At 33.7% G+C, this 19,010-nt stretch overlaps 1 protein-coding gene across 1 annotated transcript in view; it reads left to right on the plus strand.

Annotated features, from left to right (window-relative positions):
- Positions 1 to 19,010, plus strand: part of LOC149797108 (anoctamin-1-like) — a 165,987-nt gene that overhangs the window by 45,465 nt on the left and 101,512 nt on the right. Inside the window, exon 3 of the mRNA XM_089960712.1 lies at positions 718 to 804. Within this exon, the coding sequence (XP_089816838.1) occupies positions 718 to 804 (87 nt within the window). The remainder of the gene's footprint in view (positions 1 to 717; positions 805 to 19,010) is intronic.

Consider the following 19,010-nt stretch of genomic DNA (forward strand, 5'->3'; position numbering starts at 1 on the left):
ATCTGCTAATGTAATAAAATTTGCATGATCATTTTTTCTTTCATAAATAGTTGGTAAATGGTCCAAGATGCATACATTTTCCTATAAAATTATAAATTTTGGAAGACATGCCATTTTGTTTCCCTGCAGAAATCAATGAATTTTTTGTCTTAATTGTTGAGAGTTCATATAATTAAAAGCCTCAGATAAAATTTTAAACAAAAAAACAAAATATTAACAATGACTATGTTGTATTTTCTTTCCTCAAAACATATTTGTGCAGTTCTTTATATGTACATTGTTTAGAACTTTACTTTTTACTGTTGCCATGTAGCCATTATTATGCTAATGTGCCACTAAACCCTAATAATACATTCTTTACACGGAATTTTAAACACTGCTTCAGTATATTCTTTCTTACATGCTCTTATTTCATGATGCCATCATCTCTTGTGTTGGTAGGTTAGGTAGCCCTTTATATGAAGGTCACTCATTGATCGAGTGATTTTGGCTTGTCACCATGGTGTAGTTGGATAAATATAATTTGGGTTAATGAGAATAGACTATATTTCTTCCTGCATGAATGTCTTTTTATTAGCATCATTATTCCTTAGAAAATGTTCTAGCACCTTATATTTCCGATCCAGCTGCCGTATTTTAAAGGTGACTTTTTAACATATTCTGTCATATTCTGTCATATTCTGTCACTTTAAATTCCTTATCCTTCTATTTTCAAAGATGAGAATGATATGGTGATGTCAAGAAACTTGCGCCCTCGAATGAACTCAACTGGCAGTTTTATTTTTCCTGGAGTCCTCATAGATGGTAATGGCAGCATCTTGTAATTTCTATGAATGTTGTTTGTGTTTTTACCCCAGTATATAATTTCTTTAAGTAACAATTATCCTGAGGCTGCTTTTTTTCTGTTTCATTTATGCACACACCTTAAAACTTGGAGAGAACCTAGCACAGTAGCTCCACAGCTGCAGGTAGATCGTGTGACCTTTTCAATGCTTGCCCCATTTGTTTTTTTATTTTGTATTGATTAATCAATATACACGTATATGTTGATTAATGTAAGCTGTTTGGTTGGTGTGCATGTATGTAAAATCTGAATATGAAGCATAAACTTAACAAGAGTCATTCATGCATAATATTTTAATTCATTTGATTATAGTTCCATATGTTATGATAGCAATAAGCTCTACCAGCTGTATGTACTTTTTTGGAAGCACCGGTGTCTGATTCAATATATATTATCCTGGAAAAAGTTAATATTTATCACAGAAATGAAGAAATTCAAGAGCAAGGTACATGTGATCATTATCATTCTCCCCTGTTACAAGCTTTCCATAGGGTCTGTTGATCTACTGGGATTTGAATTTATTATGTTTGTGTAACCATTGCCTTCTAGAATTTATTTTGGACATTCAAATCTACATGTTTTCTCTTTTTATATGCATCTGTGGATATGAATGCATCAGTGTTTTGGATGAAGGTTTCATCTTCTCTTCTTTACAGTTTCTTTCAATGGTCATTGACCATTATGCTCTCTCCATTGGTCAACTAATCGAAATCATTGACACATATCATTAATGAAATTGAATCTTATGGGCTTTTTTGGTATTGAGCACAGTATAGTCAGTGAGCTTCAGATGTGCTGGTTGATTGATTCAGTCTGAAAACAGTTGTAATGACCTTTTGCCTTTACTTTCTTGGTTACTCTTCTTGCTCCTCATAATCGGATATTTCTTGTGCCAAAGCTGAAAAAGGGTCATTAGAACAAGGCTGCAATCTCAAATAAACTCTTTGTGTGCTTATTTTCAATATATATTTTTTTTCCATGTGTGTATACGCTTTTCATGTTTGTGCTGATTATATATGCTGACGTCTGGATAAAAGTTTTGTAAATTGGGTATTTTGTTCCTGAATCAGAATTGTAGTCTTTTTGTTTAATTCAGTTTAGTATTTTGTGAATGCCATTGAACACAAACGTTGAGACTAACTCTTAATCATCTGAATGCTAATTGTAACTTTTATGAACGCATCAAACAGCATAGTGACCATGACTAGTCTGGGATGCTTGTTCTTTATTTTTTATATTGAATGTTCTCATGGTGACCAGTTACCATATTTGCCAGTCTATAAGTCAATGTAGAGTAAATGTTGAATTCACTAAGTTTTTACATTTTCCTTCCTCTATCCATGTTTTTTTTTTTTTAAACCATGGGGTGAGAAAGTGTTAGGGTCAGTAATGACAAACTATGGATAGTCATCTGACTGGAAACACGTATTTCTTGTTACCTAATCCATACACAAGTGTAATACGAATCCCAGACTTCCTGATCAAATAGTATCGACTTACAGGCCAGTAAATATGATGCTATCATTTCCAATGTGAATGAGGCTACTGAAATGTGGGCTGATAGTGTAGTTTATATTGATCAAATGTGTAATCATACAACATGTACTGTACTTGTGGCAAAGTGCTAAAATTGGCTATGCAAGACTTGATACTTAAAATAGAATTGTTTTTCATAATTTAACACAATAACAATATATATATATATATATATATATATATATATATATATATATATATATATATATATATACACACATATATATATATACTTTTTGGAATGAACATTTGATTGTTTTAATTTATTGAAAATCTAAGTTTTGAAAAGTGTGAGCAAAGATACTTAGTTTGTTGGATATAAATTTTGTTGCTTCTGCCCAAAAATGACACTTTTGTTCATAATTAAATTCAGAATTCATTCAGGTCTATGCAAACTTTTTTATGACAAACACTGCAAAAAAAATTGGATAACTTGCAACATGAGGTCCTTCTAAATCAAGATTGGTTCCTTGTGAGATCGAAGTTATTTTCCCTGTAAGCATTTAAAAAAAAAACTGTTATCTGATTGGGTGAAAAACTTTGAGTGCACTGTTAAAATGTGGCATTTTCAATTTGAAGCACAGTCGGACCTGTCAATAGCACTCTCCCATAGGACAAAGCGAAAATGGCTTTTGTACACAGTTGACATCTGTAAAGAGGTTCATATTTTAAAACTGGTTTTGAACAAATACTGTGCACCAGTTATTATCATTATTGTTATTATTATTATTATTATTATTATTTTATCCAGGTTTTTTTATGTGCATTATTGAACAAAATCATAAAATACACATTTATTTTCCATGCAAGATTACTGTATCCTTCACAATTTAATCCCTCCTATAAATTAATTCATCAGCGACTTAAAATAAACAGTGATCTTAGTTTATTTGTGCACAATGACAAAACAATAATATCACCACTAATTGAAAGTTTAACTCTGTAAAAATATTCCACAGGGGATTACACTTTGGTCTCAGCCTGCTTGTTTATTTAGGCCTGGAAACAGCTGTTCACGTTTTAAAAATACCTCGATTAGCCAGTTGCTCAACTTGCAGAGATCAAAAGACATCATGTAAGCTTATTTAGGAAGCCTGTGATGAAAAGGAAATCAAAAGAAGCCATATATGGCTATTCTTTGTGACACATGATTCAAAATGTCACCTTCATTTACTGACAAGTTTTAAAAAAATATTGAATGACCCTTTAGCCTAATGAAAAGGGATGTAATTCCTCTCTCTTTTCAGACAGTAACTTTATTATTCAGTATTCAGAGATAACTTTAATTCACAGGCATGTAGATGAAGTTCTTGAACTATACCTGTCAGACTGGCACTTCTGCTGTGATAATACAATTATTTGTTCCCACCCACCCACCTCCAGTTAAAAAATTGGTTTAACTTTGTACCTAAATTATAAAAATGGTCCTGCTTTTGAATTGGACATACTGACACATTTGAGTTACAATGTCATTGTAACTGGATCACTGAGTACAAGTGAGATAATGAATATTTACACATAGATTCTCATGATATTCCATTATCTAAACAATACCTTCCTCCTGAAGCAAAAATTCAGTTTGCATATGCTAAGCAGTCACTGTAGATACACAAGCAGTAACTGCTTAAGGCAGGGATAAACCATTGTTTGGTTAGGAAACACATGACCACTGACCATAGAAATCCATTATATAACATTTATATAGCAAAATTCAAGGAACTAAAATGACCATTGTGAGCAGGTGACCACTGAGTAAAGGTGAAGATTAAGACAGGTTTGACTGTACTTGAAAGACTAGTTAATTATTATTCACCCCCATGTTGGGATTCCATGATGTGTCCCACAGCCTTGTATAGATTGTCTGCATACTTGTATTGATAAACAGAATTTAGTGTACTATTCAACAACAAATGACCTATGGATGGGGGAACTATACTGTTCCCATTTTCTTAATTGATTGCTTCCCTTAGCAAAAGAATTGCTGTAAAATTGCAGTTTTATATCAGTTTTGTTTGAAGACCAGTTAAATTCCAGTTGAACAGTTTAAAGTAGTAATTGTGAACTAATTTGCATAAAACACTAGTGTTTTTTTTGTTAAACTGCAGTTAAAATTCAGTTAAATTGCCCAGAATATAGAAATGAGGTAATATTTATCACATCATCACAATAAACTGCAGAAAATAGATTGCATTAATATTACAGTGTCTTGGTTTCATAAAATACTAAATAACAACAGCAAAAATACTTTTTTTTTAAAGAACTGCCAGCATGTATTATTTAGTGAAAGCTATGTAAGAAAGAACCAATAAACCCAGAACCAAGTTTTCAAACATACATAACCAAGTTTTCAAACATACATACATACATACATACATACATATATACATATATATATACATACATATATATATATATATATATATATATATATATATATATATATATATATATATATATATATATATATATATATATATATATGTATATATATATATATATATATATGGATTTAATAAATGTTAACTTAATATTTAGCAATAATAAGAAACAAGTGCAAAAATAGCATATATTTACATCATAGTGGCAGATATAAACTAATAGTGAACAGGTCATATGATTAAGAAAATAATTTATGATGAACATTTAAAAAACTTGTCTCTTGTTTAAAATTTTAGTAATGAATTATGTGTAAAACACTGGACTATAATGGCAGAGAGTGCCACCATTTTCCAAATGATGGGGGTGTACCTTTATTTTGTTTTACACATGAACCCTTTCAAAAGAACTACACAGGCACAAGGTGTGTTCGCTATTAATCATGCAGTTTCACTGGGGACCTCTCAAAATAAAGCTAGTAATTTATAGTGAACTTTATTTAGACAGTTTTATAAAAATGAACAACTGTTGTTGAAAACACATTTCAGTTGTAGCATCTTTTAAATTTTACAACATAGTGAAAACAGTTTAACTGTAGCATGTTGTAAATTTGTTTATTTCAGAATTAAATGGCAAAACTTTTTTCAGCATATGTGCAGTATTGTTTAATTTTGCTGTATCATGCATATATATGTAAATTTGTCATGATTTTGGAGTATGTACTTTCAGCACTATAGCAGTATATTCTGGGACACTTCAGTGTTGTAAAACTGTCAGAGTCATTTCATTGTGCTTTGTCCTGGAAAGCAAAATCATTGCACTATTGTTAAATCAATTTAGGATAACTGGAGCATGCATATTTAGTATGATGGCAGTCTAGGCAGGGAATAAGCATAGGTGGGCGTGTTCATGCAGTCATTTGCCAGCACAAGTACGGTAAGTATCATGTTGTCAGTGCATGCTGCAGCTCAGTTAGGGATATAGTTCTGAAAGTGACAGCCTGCTGATACCAATCCCATAGTGCTAGAGTCCCAAGCCACTAAAACTTTACGATCTATTTGAGGTATGTAGTTATTTGTATTGTCATAATTTAATCATTGAGTAATTTCTGATTAGTTAAATCTGATTTCTTTTTTTTTTTCCTTCAAGTAATCTGATATTTCCAAGTTAAGGCCCAAAACATTTTTGTTTCTGTTTAGCAGAACATCCCTGTTTCTCATTGCCAACCCAAGAACATTTTATCCTGTTGGTTAATTTTCTTTTCCTGAAGTTGGTTTGTGCATCTAATTGAGCCAGTTTTGCCCACTGCTCGGTGACCTGTGATTGTAATATACAAGAAAACTGGATTTTTCAGTTTTACTGCTTAAATAACTGGACTTGGAATGTGATCATATAAAAAACTGTTCTGGGAGATAAACCTGTATTTTATTGTCAAAATAACTCCATTTTCAAAGCAGTAAATAAAATTGGCTGAATTACTGCAAAATAACTGTTCTTCTTATTTCAGAGCCCAGTTTGTATATAATGTTTTTGTTACTGCTTTTTAACTGTTTTCTAAAAACTGTTGTTCTGATTCTAGGTGAAGTAACTTTTAAAAAATGCTATTTACCAGCACTTTCAACTGAAAACTGTTATACTGCAGAAAAACTCCATATTAAGCCTATTTTCACTAAAAATTACCATCAGCACTCACCAGTCCTTCATAAATAATGAGCTGTCATTAGCCCACTACACTAGGTAATGCATAACTGGCTAAATATCTTGAGTGATATCTATATTACTGTTTTGACTATTAATCTAAGCTAGGGGTTTAGTGACTTATAAAAGAATAAAAAAACAATGTTTTTACACACCAGACGGAGATAACAGAGATAATTACATTGTTCAGAGTTGGTAGTCCCCCTATAACTACTGACATATAGAGTGGGTGTTTCTGTACTATTATTGCATGATCTAATAACAAAACTTAAACTAATGTTAGTTCTACTGATCATAGACCAGAAAATCTTATGTGATGGTCTTTCATTCAATGTCTGTATAACCATTGCTATTCCACCTAAACTATTTGGAGGATTCCAGTGAAAAATACACACACTTTAATTCCATGATCTAGATCGGGCACGTGCAGCTTCTTCTAGGGAGTAGACTGGATAATGATTGAAAAGCCACACCTTATGATGTAATTAGGCAGATAAAATCAGGCCACAGGCTGGATCCAGTTTGCAGCCCGTAGTTTTGTACCTGCCTGATCTAAATGTTTCTAAATTAAGATGGTGCTGCTCACAAATCCATTATGGCCACCACAGCAGCCATCTTAGAAATCTTGTTTATGAACAATGACTCAAAAGTTCTCCACCATCTACAGTTACCAAATTTTGCGGATAGCTTGCATGTGAATTAAGGAAGAACCCAATTAATTTTAGGGTCAAAAGGTCAAGATCACTGTGACTGATAGAAGAAAATGGTTTCTGTACAATAACTCGGGCTCTCCATGATCTATATTTTTAAAACTTTGTGAATGGTTTGCACTTGGGTTACTGAAGAACGCTATAGATTTTAGACTAAAAATGTCAAAGGTGAAGGTCACTTGGAAAGAAGAAAATGAGTTTCCACATGATAACTTGAGTTCTCTGTCATTGATGGCTACCAAGGTTTGTGGTTTGTGCTTGGCTTGCACTTGGTGTAAGCAAGAAGACTTGATTTAAGAATCAAAAGTTCTAAAGTCATGGTCACTGACTGAAAATATTTAAAACTGGTTGTTGCACAATAACATTACATGTAGTAGTTCTGAATGACATACCTCAACCAAACTTTGTGTATGGCTTACACTTAGGGTAAGGAAGAAGGCTGTGGAAGTAGAAAAATGGCTTTCACACAGTAATAGTAATTCTACATCACAGACCTCGCGCAATCTTTATGGTTGGCATGGATATGGGGTTAAGAAGAAGCCTTTTGATGCTGGTGTCAAAAGGGCAAAAGGCATGTCACTCTGACTGAAAGAAGAAAAATTGTTTCTGTGCAAAGTTTTAGGTACCTACATAGAGGACTATTAATCACAAGGCAGGCATATAAATTAATATGCCTTTCACAGTACTCTCGCTTTAATATTGTGTCCGCAGATTATGGGTTTAGAACACTATGATTAGTCAATGAAACCACTGAGTTGGATTCAGTATGATCTTAGAAAAGATTGTTTCTCACTGGTCTAATATTGACAGATATTGATAAAAGTAAAATTAATTTAGTCTATAGAGCACTGTGAAACACACAATAAAGTTAGAGATAATTCAATTTATGATGAAAATATATTTATAGAATTGTGTACTGGTGATAGTTTAAGTTTGCATCATGATGGCCCACTTTTAACAATTTGTTAGAATTTGTCCCTTTAAGAAAACTGTAGGAATTTTGGTTGTGTCAGTAAAGTCACCTCCAGTTTTCTGTTGATTTTTCAGTGATGCAGAGAGTGATTGTTATACTTGTTGCTTTTTTTTAAAGGGCCATGTTGTCTATCCAGTTACGTATATTCAGACATGATAGATTGCCTTGTGATGGGCGCTTTTCTTTCCAAGGTTGAATTGATACTCAGCAGGGACTGTGAATTTATACATTTTACCTGTTGTGGTGAAGACTGTGTTTACCTGAAGTAGACATTGTATACATGTGACAGACTACTGACATGTCTACACTGATATTATCCAGGTTATTGAAACTGTGCATAACACCAAATTGAAGTTGCAGATGTCGCTTGGCAGGATTGTTTTTTTTCCACATAGAGCTATAAAATACAAAAGAATCGACAATAAAAAATATTGGATATGGGGAACAATCAGGGAAGACTCCTGTATTCAATAGAAGGTTTGTATGAAATATTTCTGGTCTGTTCTGAAGATGATTAGTGTAAGGAAGGCAATTATTGGTATAATGAATTGTTCCATTTAGGTGTGGAATGGTAATATGTTCATTTGTGTACTAGTATATTTTTCCTATATGATGAAGATGTTATCTCTGTGATGGCTTGGTCATAATGTCATATTGTTTCAGTTTATTTTATAGTAATTGTTTTTAGACCAGATTATAATCCATTGTTGTTGATTGAAAGCAACACCCACATGTACACCACATTGACTTGTCCCTTATTCATGAAAAAGCTTTGCCAAAGTGACTTATATGGACTGTTGAATACAGTGTCAGCCTGGATGGGAAAATAAAAATTCTTAATATCCTGGGCCATGTCAAGAAGCTAGATGGACTTGTGTATTATGGTTTTTGAGGGAAAAAAAGAACCTAGCCCAATCAAACCAGATGTTTTCTATGCACTCTGATGCACATAAATAATTACTGCATGGGTTACAAGATGTATGTGACTTAGGACTTAAATTAGTAATTCTGATTTTCATCTGGACTTGGTGCAATTGATATTAACACAGTAAAGTCTCAATTATCTGAACTACAGTTCTCTGAATTCTTGGTTTAATGAAACTGATACAGTGATTTACAAACACACTGGTAGCCTAAGTGGTTGGCGTGTCCACTTTGGATGTGGCAGGTCTCAGGTTCGAATCTCGGGAGAGTCATACCAAAGACTTATAAAAATGGTACCAATAGCTGCCTCGCTAGGCATGCAGCATTAAGAGATTAGTGCTAGGACTGGTTGGCCTGGTGTTAGGAATATGTGACTGGGTGGAACATCATGCCACATGTCTGCTGCATTATGCCCAGTGCAAGACATCATTTTAAACTGCCACACTAAACAACCATCAAAAATTGTAGCCCCATGAGTAACTCGCAAATTGTTATGACAACTCGCTAGCCAAAGACTGTCCGCTCTGTGTGTGTGTGTGCGTGCGAGTGTGTGACGATGACAGCTGTCAACAGATATAAAATAGGTCTAAGTAAACAAACAAAACTGACATTACATATTTGTCTTTATTTTAATTATAATAAATGCTTCGGTTTTATTACTTCTTTTTGTAACATAATTGCAGTTTTTATAAAAACATTGTACCTAACGTATAAATCATCCACTGCAAGTGGATGTCCACTTATTCTACCCATGTGACGTTTGCCTGGAGCTGTGAAGTACCATTTATCAATGGCTTGACTGGGATCATAAATCTCGGCTGGTGGTTGGTTAACAACCAACTGTAGCAGATCACGCAGGGTGAAATTATCTTTGTTTTGTTTTAATTCTGTTTATAAAACTGAACCATATCTTACATGATGTGGTTGAGACAGCAGCACAAGCTGTGGCTTCATGAAACTTTTAATTATTTAGAATTTTTTAAAATAGCTATATTAAATATTAAATATTACTGTAAATAATAATTAATAATCCAAACACAGGATACCCTGCGAAGTGGGGTATGAATAAAAGACATTGTGAGCACAAAATAGAAAAGAACGAACTTAAAACAAAGCATGTGGAAACTAACACACAGCATGTGATACCCATGTGATATCTGAGCAGGACAGGGTGCTTGCTGTTGATGCAATAGACTTCTGAATCCAAACTGATCAGAATATTGCTGAGTTACTTCGGTACAGATGCACAGTTAACAATATGCCAAAATGGGTGGGTATGTAGGCACCAAATATGCCCCTTTGCATGCCTCTTGACCACGCATGGTATGCATTCAAGACCAATGTTTCCTCTAAGCTGCATGCACACACGACCGCACAGCTGGTCAGACATCCCTGTGCAACTGAATTGTTCTCCGCGCAGCTGATCAAAGCGACCAAATATTCAATACAACATTAATGCTATAATCACCGTAATGCTTGCACAATGGAGCACGCATAGCACACACATCTAACATTCATTTAGAGGGAACATTGTTCAAGAAATATAAGTACATTATTATTGTTATTCTGATTCTATGTTCTTGGCAATCGTGAATTGCATCTAAACTGAAAATGCTAGTCAAATTGATTGCCAGTAAATAAATAATTTTTTTTAAAGTAGATAGAAAATCATGATTTTTGTGTGAAAAATATCGCTATATGATAGCCGACTTGTTATATTCTGAGCTTGCAAATGACATTTTCCACTCGCAAATTGCGAGCTTGTGATTCAGATTTTTGAGGGTTGCTTAATAAGACACAATAGCAGTGTGACTCATATTATTAAAGATGCGTTCAAAATCCCAAAACACACGCACTCAAGAACAAAAGACAATATTTTATTGTGTACCTTTATCTTTATAATGTATTTTATTAATAGCTGTGTTCTTACAATAATATATAAACCTGCTTGTTGAAATGGTCAAGTTGTGTAAACTGTGTGAGCAATATCATGTCCACTTGATCCTTTTGATTAATTGACCATATTAAAAGTTAGCAAACCATGATGGTTAAAAAAAAAAATGTGAAGACAAATTAGCACAATTTGATTTACTTTAAGATGCCTGTACAGATAATAAACCAACAAGTAGATCTCTGCTTTTTTCTGACATTACTTGTAGTGGAGACAACCATAAGAAGCTATATTTCATATTGAAATTTTCACCCTCCAATCAGTTCTGACTATTTGATGCTTGCTAAGTAATTAATAAATTTATTTTGACTGACCCCTGTATGTTCATGGTAAGTACAATCCCTCTTCTTTCGACCCATAGCATTAAAACTTTCAGAACACTCACAGTTTTAGAATTAATCCCTGTCAAAACAAAAATTCATTGTGTCCATTTACTGCGCTTGTTTTAAATTGTTGACACATGCATGGAAAGCAGCATAACTCCAAGGCAAGATTGACACGCAGTAACTTTTTGGTGAGGACTGTATCACTAGGAGCTGACAAATGCTGTTTGTGTTGTAGCTCTTGCCTAGGGGTGGAAAAAAATGGAGATCTACTTGTTGGTCTAGTAAAGATAACATTCCAGCAAATACCCTCAAATCTCAGGAGTTGATGTAGCTCAATGGGTAGTGTGTCAGGCTTGTAATCCATTGGTCACAGGTTTGATACCCACCTAGGCTAGTGCAGGTTTGCTGCCTCATTGTGTCCTTGAACATTTTGTGATGGCTGTCCTGCTTATATCCCGATAATCTATGCTGATAAGTGGTGAATACATAAAAATAGAAACAAGTTGTCAAATTGTGTATAAAAGACAAAAATAGAATGTGTGTCACTTGGTGCACCAGAAATGACAGATCAGTTTGGTATATTCATTCTGATGCATGACAATACATTTTGCCATTAAAAAAAACTCATCTCTGATTAATATTTCTATGTATAATTATAAAATACTGATCTGAGTTACTTCCCTTTAATGTGGTAGTTGGTACCACAATAAAATCCAATCAGATCAATAAAGAAGAATCTTGTCTTTGTTAAAGTTGTTTTCTTCATCAACATACGTGTCTTTTATTTTTCTTTATGGACACGGTCACTTTTTGTGCTAGTGCCAGAACTGGCTCATTCATCTGTGGATCAAATATATTCTATTGTACTTTCTTATAGAGTCCAAAAGTAAACAACATAGACCCGATATACCATCATATAATGTTCTGTTGGATAAGTCACATTGATTTTTTTTCTTCTATTGACGACTTTTAACAAAACTGCATCAACCAAGATCTGTCAGAATGCTGTGCAGTTTGCAGTTGGACTTGTAATCAAGTATAGATGGCATTCTCCAGACTTGAACTATTTATATAGGATAAAGTTAGACTGCATATTTATGAGGGAAATATGGATTTAAAATAAGCAAAATAATTAATTAACACTGAAGATGAATAACATTTATTTGGTATTTTGTATAGACTCTCCATATTTTGCATTAATATGTGACACTGTATGGAAATGGCAAAATTAATGATGCATCAGTAAATTGTTTCACCCCTATTACCTAACTTTCTATGTGTCTATCTGATACTGTACTTTCTTTCCTTTTTTCTGCAGCTTGCCAGTAGCTTCTTATGGGTTGGTGGTTCTTTCCGGGGTTTTCCCCGGGTTCTTCCTCCACCATTAATACTGTCCGCCATGTATAGCCTATTGTGTGCTGAAAAATGGCGTTAAACCTTACAACAACAACAACAACAACATCAGCTATTGTATAATGTGACTGACCCATATCATTAATCTGGATATTAGCTAGAATAAATACAGTAGTCATTCCTTGATTAAAACAATTTTGTTGCTGCCTTTATTAAAACTGCAGTTTTAATATGTTGTGTTACAGCATGTACAGTCTCATTAAAGTCAGATCTCCACTTTCCTATGTAGATCTGAAAGTGACTGCTTAGAGCACATGTTCTGGTGACCTATGTTATTGCCATAATTGCTAATGTTATCTGCCTATCAGATGAAGTCTTATATCATTGCCTCTAGGAGACTGAGCAGTATGGTTGAATAGCAACAATGTGTGTATCATGGTTTGATTCACTTTCAGATATCTATCTGCAAGCTTCCAGCCAATGGAAAAAATAAGCCAATGCAAACTTCACCAGAACATGACCCCTATACTGTGTCAGATCTGGTGTATAACAGTGAAGATGAGATCTCAATCAGATTGACAGCTTGTAGTGCTAGTGTAAAGTTTCAGCTGTACTAGGTATAAGGTAAACTGTGTAGGTGTTATTTGGTTTTCTGCTTCACTGTTTATAAGGTTGTATTAGTTGCCTAACAGCCCAAAATTAGTCCCCTTGATCCAGTCTGTTTACATCCACACTTGCCCAGTTCTGCTTGGGTTCATAGTTGACATTCATTTCTAAACATACAGTCAGTGTATACAAAGCTTGATACAGCAGTGTCATGTAAACATACAGGCAGTGTGTATACAACTTACATTGAGGAAAAGTGTCATTTATGGTAATTGTGTTTCTTCTGAGTTAAGTGCTGGCATTACTTTCTGTGGATCTGGATTTCTTACACCAGAGTGGATTACTTACTGTAAAGATTCTTTAGTGTACATGTATGTACTGGGACTAATATGCATGTTTGTTCCAGGTGTTTGTATATAGGATGTCATCACCTTAGTTGGTCCAGGAATTTAGAATATTTACCTCAGTTTGCCTGAGCACAACCTCATACAATGACACACTCTTGTATATTTAATATTTTCATAGTAATTGATCAAAATGGTTTTGACAAAGACTGGATTATACAGTTTTAGTTCCAATCTGCAGCTGTTTGCACATGTGAATTGTAGTTATGAAAATGTTAATGATGGTGTATTTTCTGTTATTCAGTATTATGGGTTGGTCCAGACACACTGAGAGCAGGCACTTGATCAGGTAGGCATGGCCATTGCCATAAGTGTCATATTTATGATCAGAATAGAAACTGGTGATTTGCTCTTGATCTTGTTTACTTCCTTGATCAGATTCAAGTACTCTTGAATTTGAAAATAAAACTGAAAATTATGTTTCTACAGCTCCTCAAATTATAGATCATCACTTTACGGTTTGATAAGAGAATTAATCACATTGAAGTATTCATTATAATTACTATTATAAAACAACTTGCATTTAGAAAACAAAATCAGGAATAAATACCAATAAAAGAAAAGTATTGAGTTTTGGTCCATCTCTTACACTTACAATCAATTTGATCCACAATGCAACTAAAAGATGATTAAAATAAAGGTATTAATAACTATGTAAAGTCAAATTCTGACTGGAAAAGCCCACAGTTGAGGTCACTGATTCCACATGAGTGTGATGTTTCTTGAATGAAATAAGACAATGCAATTAAGAAAAAGAAATACCTGTATATGTATGACAAAAATGCCTAAGTATTTTCTGCATACTGCAGATAGTTTGTTGTATAGTTGATTTGGATACATTTTGTCCAAGTGCTAGTTCCTTTGATAGGTGAGTTGGAATAGTTTCTTATCCCTGTTCTCACACATAATATTGCTTCCTTGCTTAAAAAGGCACAGATACCCGATGCAAGCTTGATACTAAAATGGGTGAAAATCATATTAATGTTTTGACTGGGTTCAAAACTCTTCTAACACATTGTCCATTAGATGAATAGATAATAAGAGACTAGGTTTTCATCTTAAGAAATTTCAGTTGCATACCTAGTCTTTGTTTTTTCAATGGCATTTGCACTGGCAGTGATATTTTTCAGTAATCTTGGTTTCATTTTAATTTACATGAACTTTCTTTCCCAATGAGCTAACATACACTATGAGTTTACAGAAACTGTCAGTGTTTCCCTTTGCCCTCACTTGTGCTTCAGAGTTTGACCCTCCAGTTTTGACCCTTCAGTCTGACCCTCCAGTTTTGACACCATAGAGACTTTTGTTTCTCAGTCTTGCACCCCTAGGGGGATAATCTATGACAGATTGTTAATTCCAGAAATGCAGAAATTGGGGACAGTGGTTTGTACCAGGTCAAAAAAGTGTTGGTATTTAAAACAAAGGCTGTAAATACCCATTCCTTCTCCTTGTTTATTGAAGAAATTAAGTTATATATCATTATTATAGACATGAGCATTGTGCAATTAACATTTTTGGCCATATAAGAAAGGAAGTTTTCCAGCATTATATGCTTTAAATTAGTTACTGTGGTGTCGGACTATAGCACCACTTTATTTATTTGTCCATTAAAATAACTGTCGGCTGTTCAGGATATAGTTCATTTAGTTGTCAAGGAATTATACCAGACCATGCTTTAGCTTTTCTCAGCACTGACAGATTCCAAGTGTATAGATAATGGATAATAGGATATTTAGTGCCATATGTAATTAAAAATCCATGTTGCAGTCAGCAGTGATAATTATCAGCCTTCTATTTTGGGATTTAAAATCCTCATGCTCGATTTTACAGTTCTTCTCTAAATTTGTTTTAGTCAGCGTTTCTTGTTCCCATTGCACTGCTTTAGAAACAAGTGCAGTATTGTTTTCATGGAAGATTTGTTTCAAGATTGCATATTCTATTGATGATCCACCATGTGGTCTTGATTCGTACCAGGCTTATACAATTCGGTAAGACATTTATGTAGGCTAATAAATATGATCACCTTGCAATTCTTTGGCAATGAGCAAATATTCAGTAAGCTTGGGATCAGTCAGTTCAATCTACAGTCAATCATAATGATCTTTTATCTTTATTTTATTGGGTCTTCTTTATACACCCAATGGGCACCGCCAAAACTTTCATGTGCCAGAGATGAAGAAAACAAAAAGGATTATGATACACAGGAATGCAGCTGAGAATGATCGAACCCTATAGAAATTGAGAAAGAAATTTTATCATTGTTTGGTCAGATGTAGTCCATTTGTCGATTTAAGACATCAACTTTGATAATAATTATGGTGGAAGGGATGTCTCGGCAAATTCCACAAACTTTCATACAGAATAATTCACTTTAGTCAGATATTGCAAGAGAACTACTCATAAGAACATTTCAAAAGAAAGATTACTGATTGACTAAAGAATTGGAAGGTTTCTACATCATGACTGTGATTTCACACAATCAGCTCTTGTCTTGACATTATGTGCTTTATGAATGGACATGAAGGAAGGGATAGATTAGAATGATGGAATTGATTAGAATGACAGAATGGATTAGAAAGACAGAAAGGATTAGAATGACATGCACTGAGTAAAAGTTGGTGGCAGTTGGTGAATTTGCTTAAAATAACTCTTTCAAATGTCATATAGGAAATGTTTGTTGTGAAAAGATAAGACCTACTTATAAAAATATCTGTTGAGTGTAACAATGTCTATAAAGTTAGTGTTGAAAATACTGGTGACCTGGGGAAAGTGTGACAATGTCTCTTCAGACAAAAAATGAGAACATGTTGAAATTCTCTGTCTTTTAACTTCTCACAGTTTGAACTGGTTACAATGTGAGATGGCTCATTGAAAAGGAAAATTTCCCATTACTAAATGACACCTTGTTTACTGTAAATGCAATTATGATTAGAAGTCAAGGACTGTGCGGTGTGCAGTCATTATATTTCATGATTTTCACATTTTAGTATGAAGTTTGCATCAGGTATATCGGTGTAAAAAGCAACATAAAAAGAACAAGAAGGCAAAATTGGCACAAAATAAATCAATAATTGGCAATGTATGCAGCTGTACCTTAATATGCTTCATTGATGGAAGTGTGAATCCAGAATTTGGTATTAAAATTGCTTGAGGCAGATAGCTGTCGTTCCTAACATCCCTATATTTTATCAGATAATGACTTTTAAATCATTCAGTTTTACATTTGTGAAGTTAAGTATAAAAATAAGAACAAGATTTTACTTCGTAATTACATGTATAGTTATTGTTATATAGAGTGTAATAAGAGTCAAACTCTTAATGCGATAACAGAAATGTGCAGTACTTCATTACAAGAGACCATGCTTGCTCGGTCATTTAAGTGTTATCAAGTGAGCTCACTAATTTTGTACTTGGAGGAGAACCTGTGGACTGCTAATTATACTTCTTGACATTCAGCAGCTGGATCCTTGCAGTCCAAAATTAAAATAGATCTAGTTGCATGGACCAACTTTAAATCAAGGGTCATGTATAACAACTGATTCTTCAGTGTTGGAAATACTAATGTCACTATCAGGCATACTGGTTACTTGTAAGAGACCCATGGATTTTTTTGGGATGATGTGAGTAGGCAATATGTACATGATAATTTGAAAACGTGCCATAATTGTGTAATTGCTTATTATGAATAATTTGCATCTGAATTTTCGTTACTGTGATGTAGGATACTTAATGTATGCTTTGTCTGTAATAAGGCTTGTTTCAATATTGTATTTGCTTTGCACTTGTACAAATTCATGTTCTTTGTTAACAGGGGTGTCATTCAGTTCCAAAATAGAACATGGGATTTAAAAAGTGTAAATTTTATGGAATGGTGTGAGGGAGGTTTCACTTGTATAAATGTGTCCTGGAACATTATAAAGTTATCAATGAACAGTTTTCTATGTTTTGAATGGCAAAGGGTTGGTGCGTTTTTGTTTTATATTTAATAAATTATCAGGACGGCCCGTGTGGCCAAGTGGTCTAAAGCGCTTGCTTTTAATGATCACTGCCATCTCACCTCAGTCTTCATGGGTTCAAGACTGGCTTGGCCAGTGTGGGTGTGTGAGAGACTTTTCGTGAATATAATGTTTCAGATTTTAATATTGTTGAAAGTTTTGGACAAAGATTTTCATTAAACCATTTATTAATTATTGTTCTTCACAGCCACCTTGCTGTAAGACCAGATGAGCCTATTTTTGTCCATTGTGCATAGTGTGTATGTGTGTGTTTGTGTGTATGTGTATGTGTCTGTGTCTGTGAGTGTGTGTGTGTCTGTCTGTGTGTATGTCAAATAATTGCTATTTCAAAATTATTTTAAAATTATAATTAATAAAACACCAGACCAGTTTTGACTAATTTGGTACAGGTAATCTTGGCATGAAGGACTATCAGATTCATGCAAATGTTGATGATCCGCTATCTAATAATGCAGCTGTTATTATAAACTGTTACATTTAAATTTTATTCAGATTCTCAAAACCAGCATGCTGAGTCCAAATGTTGTCAGTCAAACTTCAAATAGTTCCAGTTTTTAAAAAGAGAAAACTTCAATAGAATTTTTCCAAATTTGGAAGAAAGAACTCTGGCATGGAGGTGGTGTTTTCAAATAATTCTGATCTGCTAATAATTATGAAAAAATTATGAAAATAATGGAAACACATTTAAACAACTTCTCAAACACTGCTGAACAGAATTTGACCACATTTGACAAAAGCATCCCAGCTTAGTGGGTTTTTAAGTTTGTACAAGCGATGCTGATTCACCATCAAATATGGCCACTGTTGCAAAACAAAAAGAACTTTAAATGACATCTCAGAACGTACTGAACATAATTTGATCATGTTTGATGGAATGCATTGTGCTGATACACCCTTAAGTATGCTGTTGTTACTAAAAATAAACAAAACCCCAACATTTAAACCACTTCTTCAGAAGGTCTCACTAGATTGACAAAACTTGGTAGAAACTATCATGGGATCAGTCTATTCAGTCTGCATCAATTATAATGATCTATTATCTTTATTTTATTGTTTTTTTTTTTTTTTTACAAATCTGATTGATCTGCCTTCAAATACAACTATTGTTACATCCAATAAAAATATGTATACAATTTCTTCTCTAAAACTGCTGGACTGAATTTGACCAAATTAGTGAGAAATCATTCTGGCATAGAGGGTTTTAAAGTTTACATAGCTGATGCTCATCTGCAATCAAATATGGTCATCATTACTGAAAAAGAGAAAACCTTTAAGTGACAGATATAAATCCTA

Source organism: Sinohyriopsis cumingii, chromosome 6 (assembly GCF_028554795.1).
Source record: "Sinohyriopsis cumingii isolate HCF-2022 chromosome 6, ASM2855479v2, whole genome shotgun sequence".
In the NCBI taxonomy this organism is placed as follows: Eukaryota; Metazoa; Mollusca; class Bivalvia; order Unionida; family Unionidae; genus Sinohyriopsis; species Sinohyriopsis cumingii.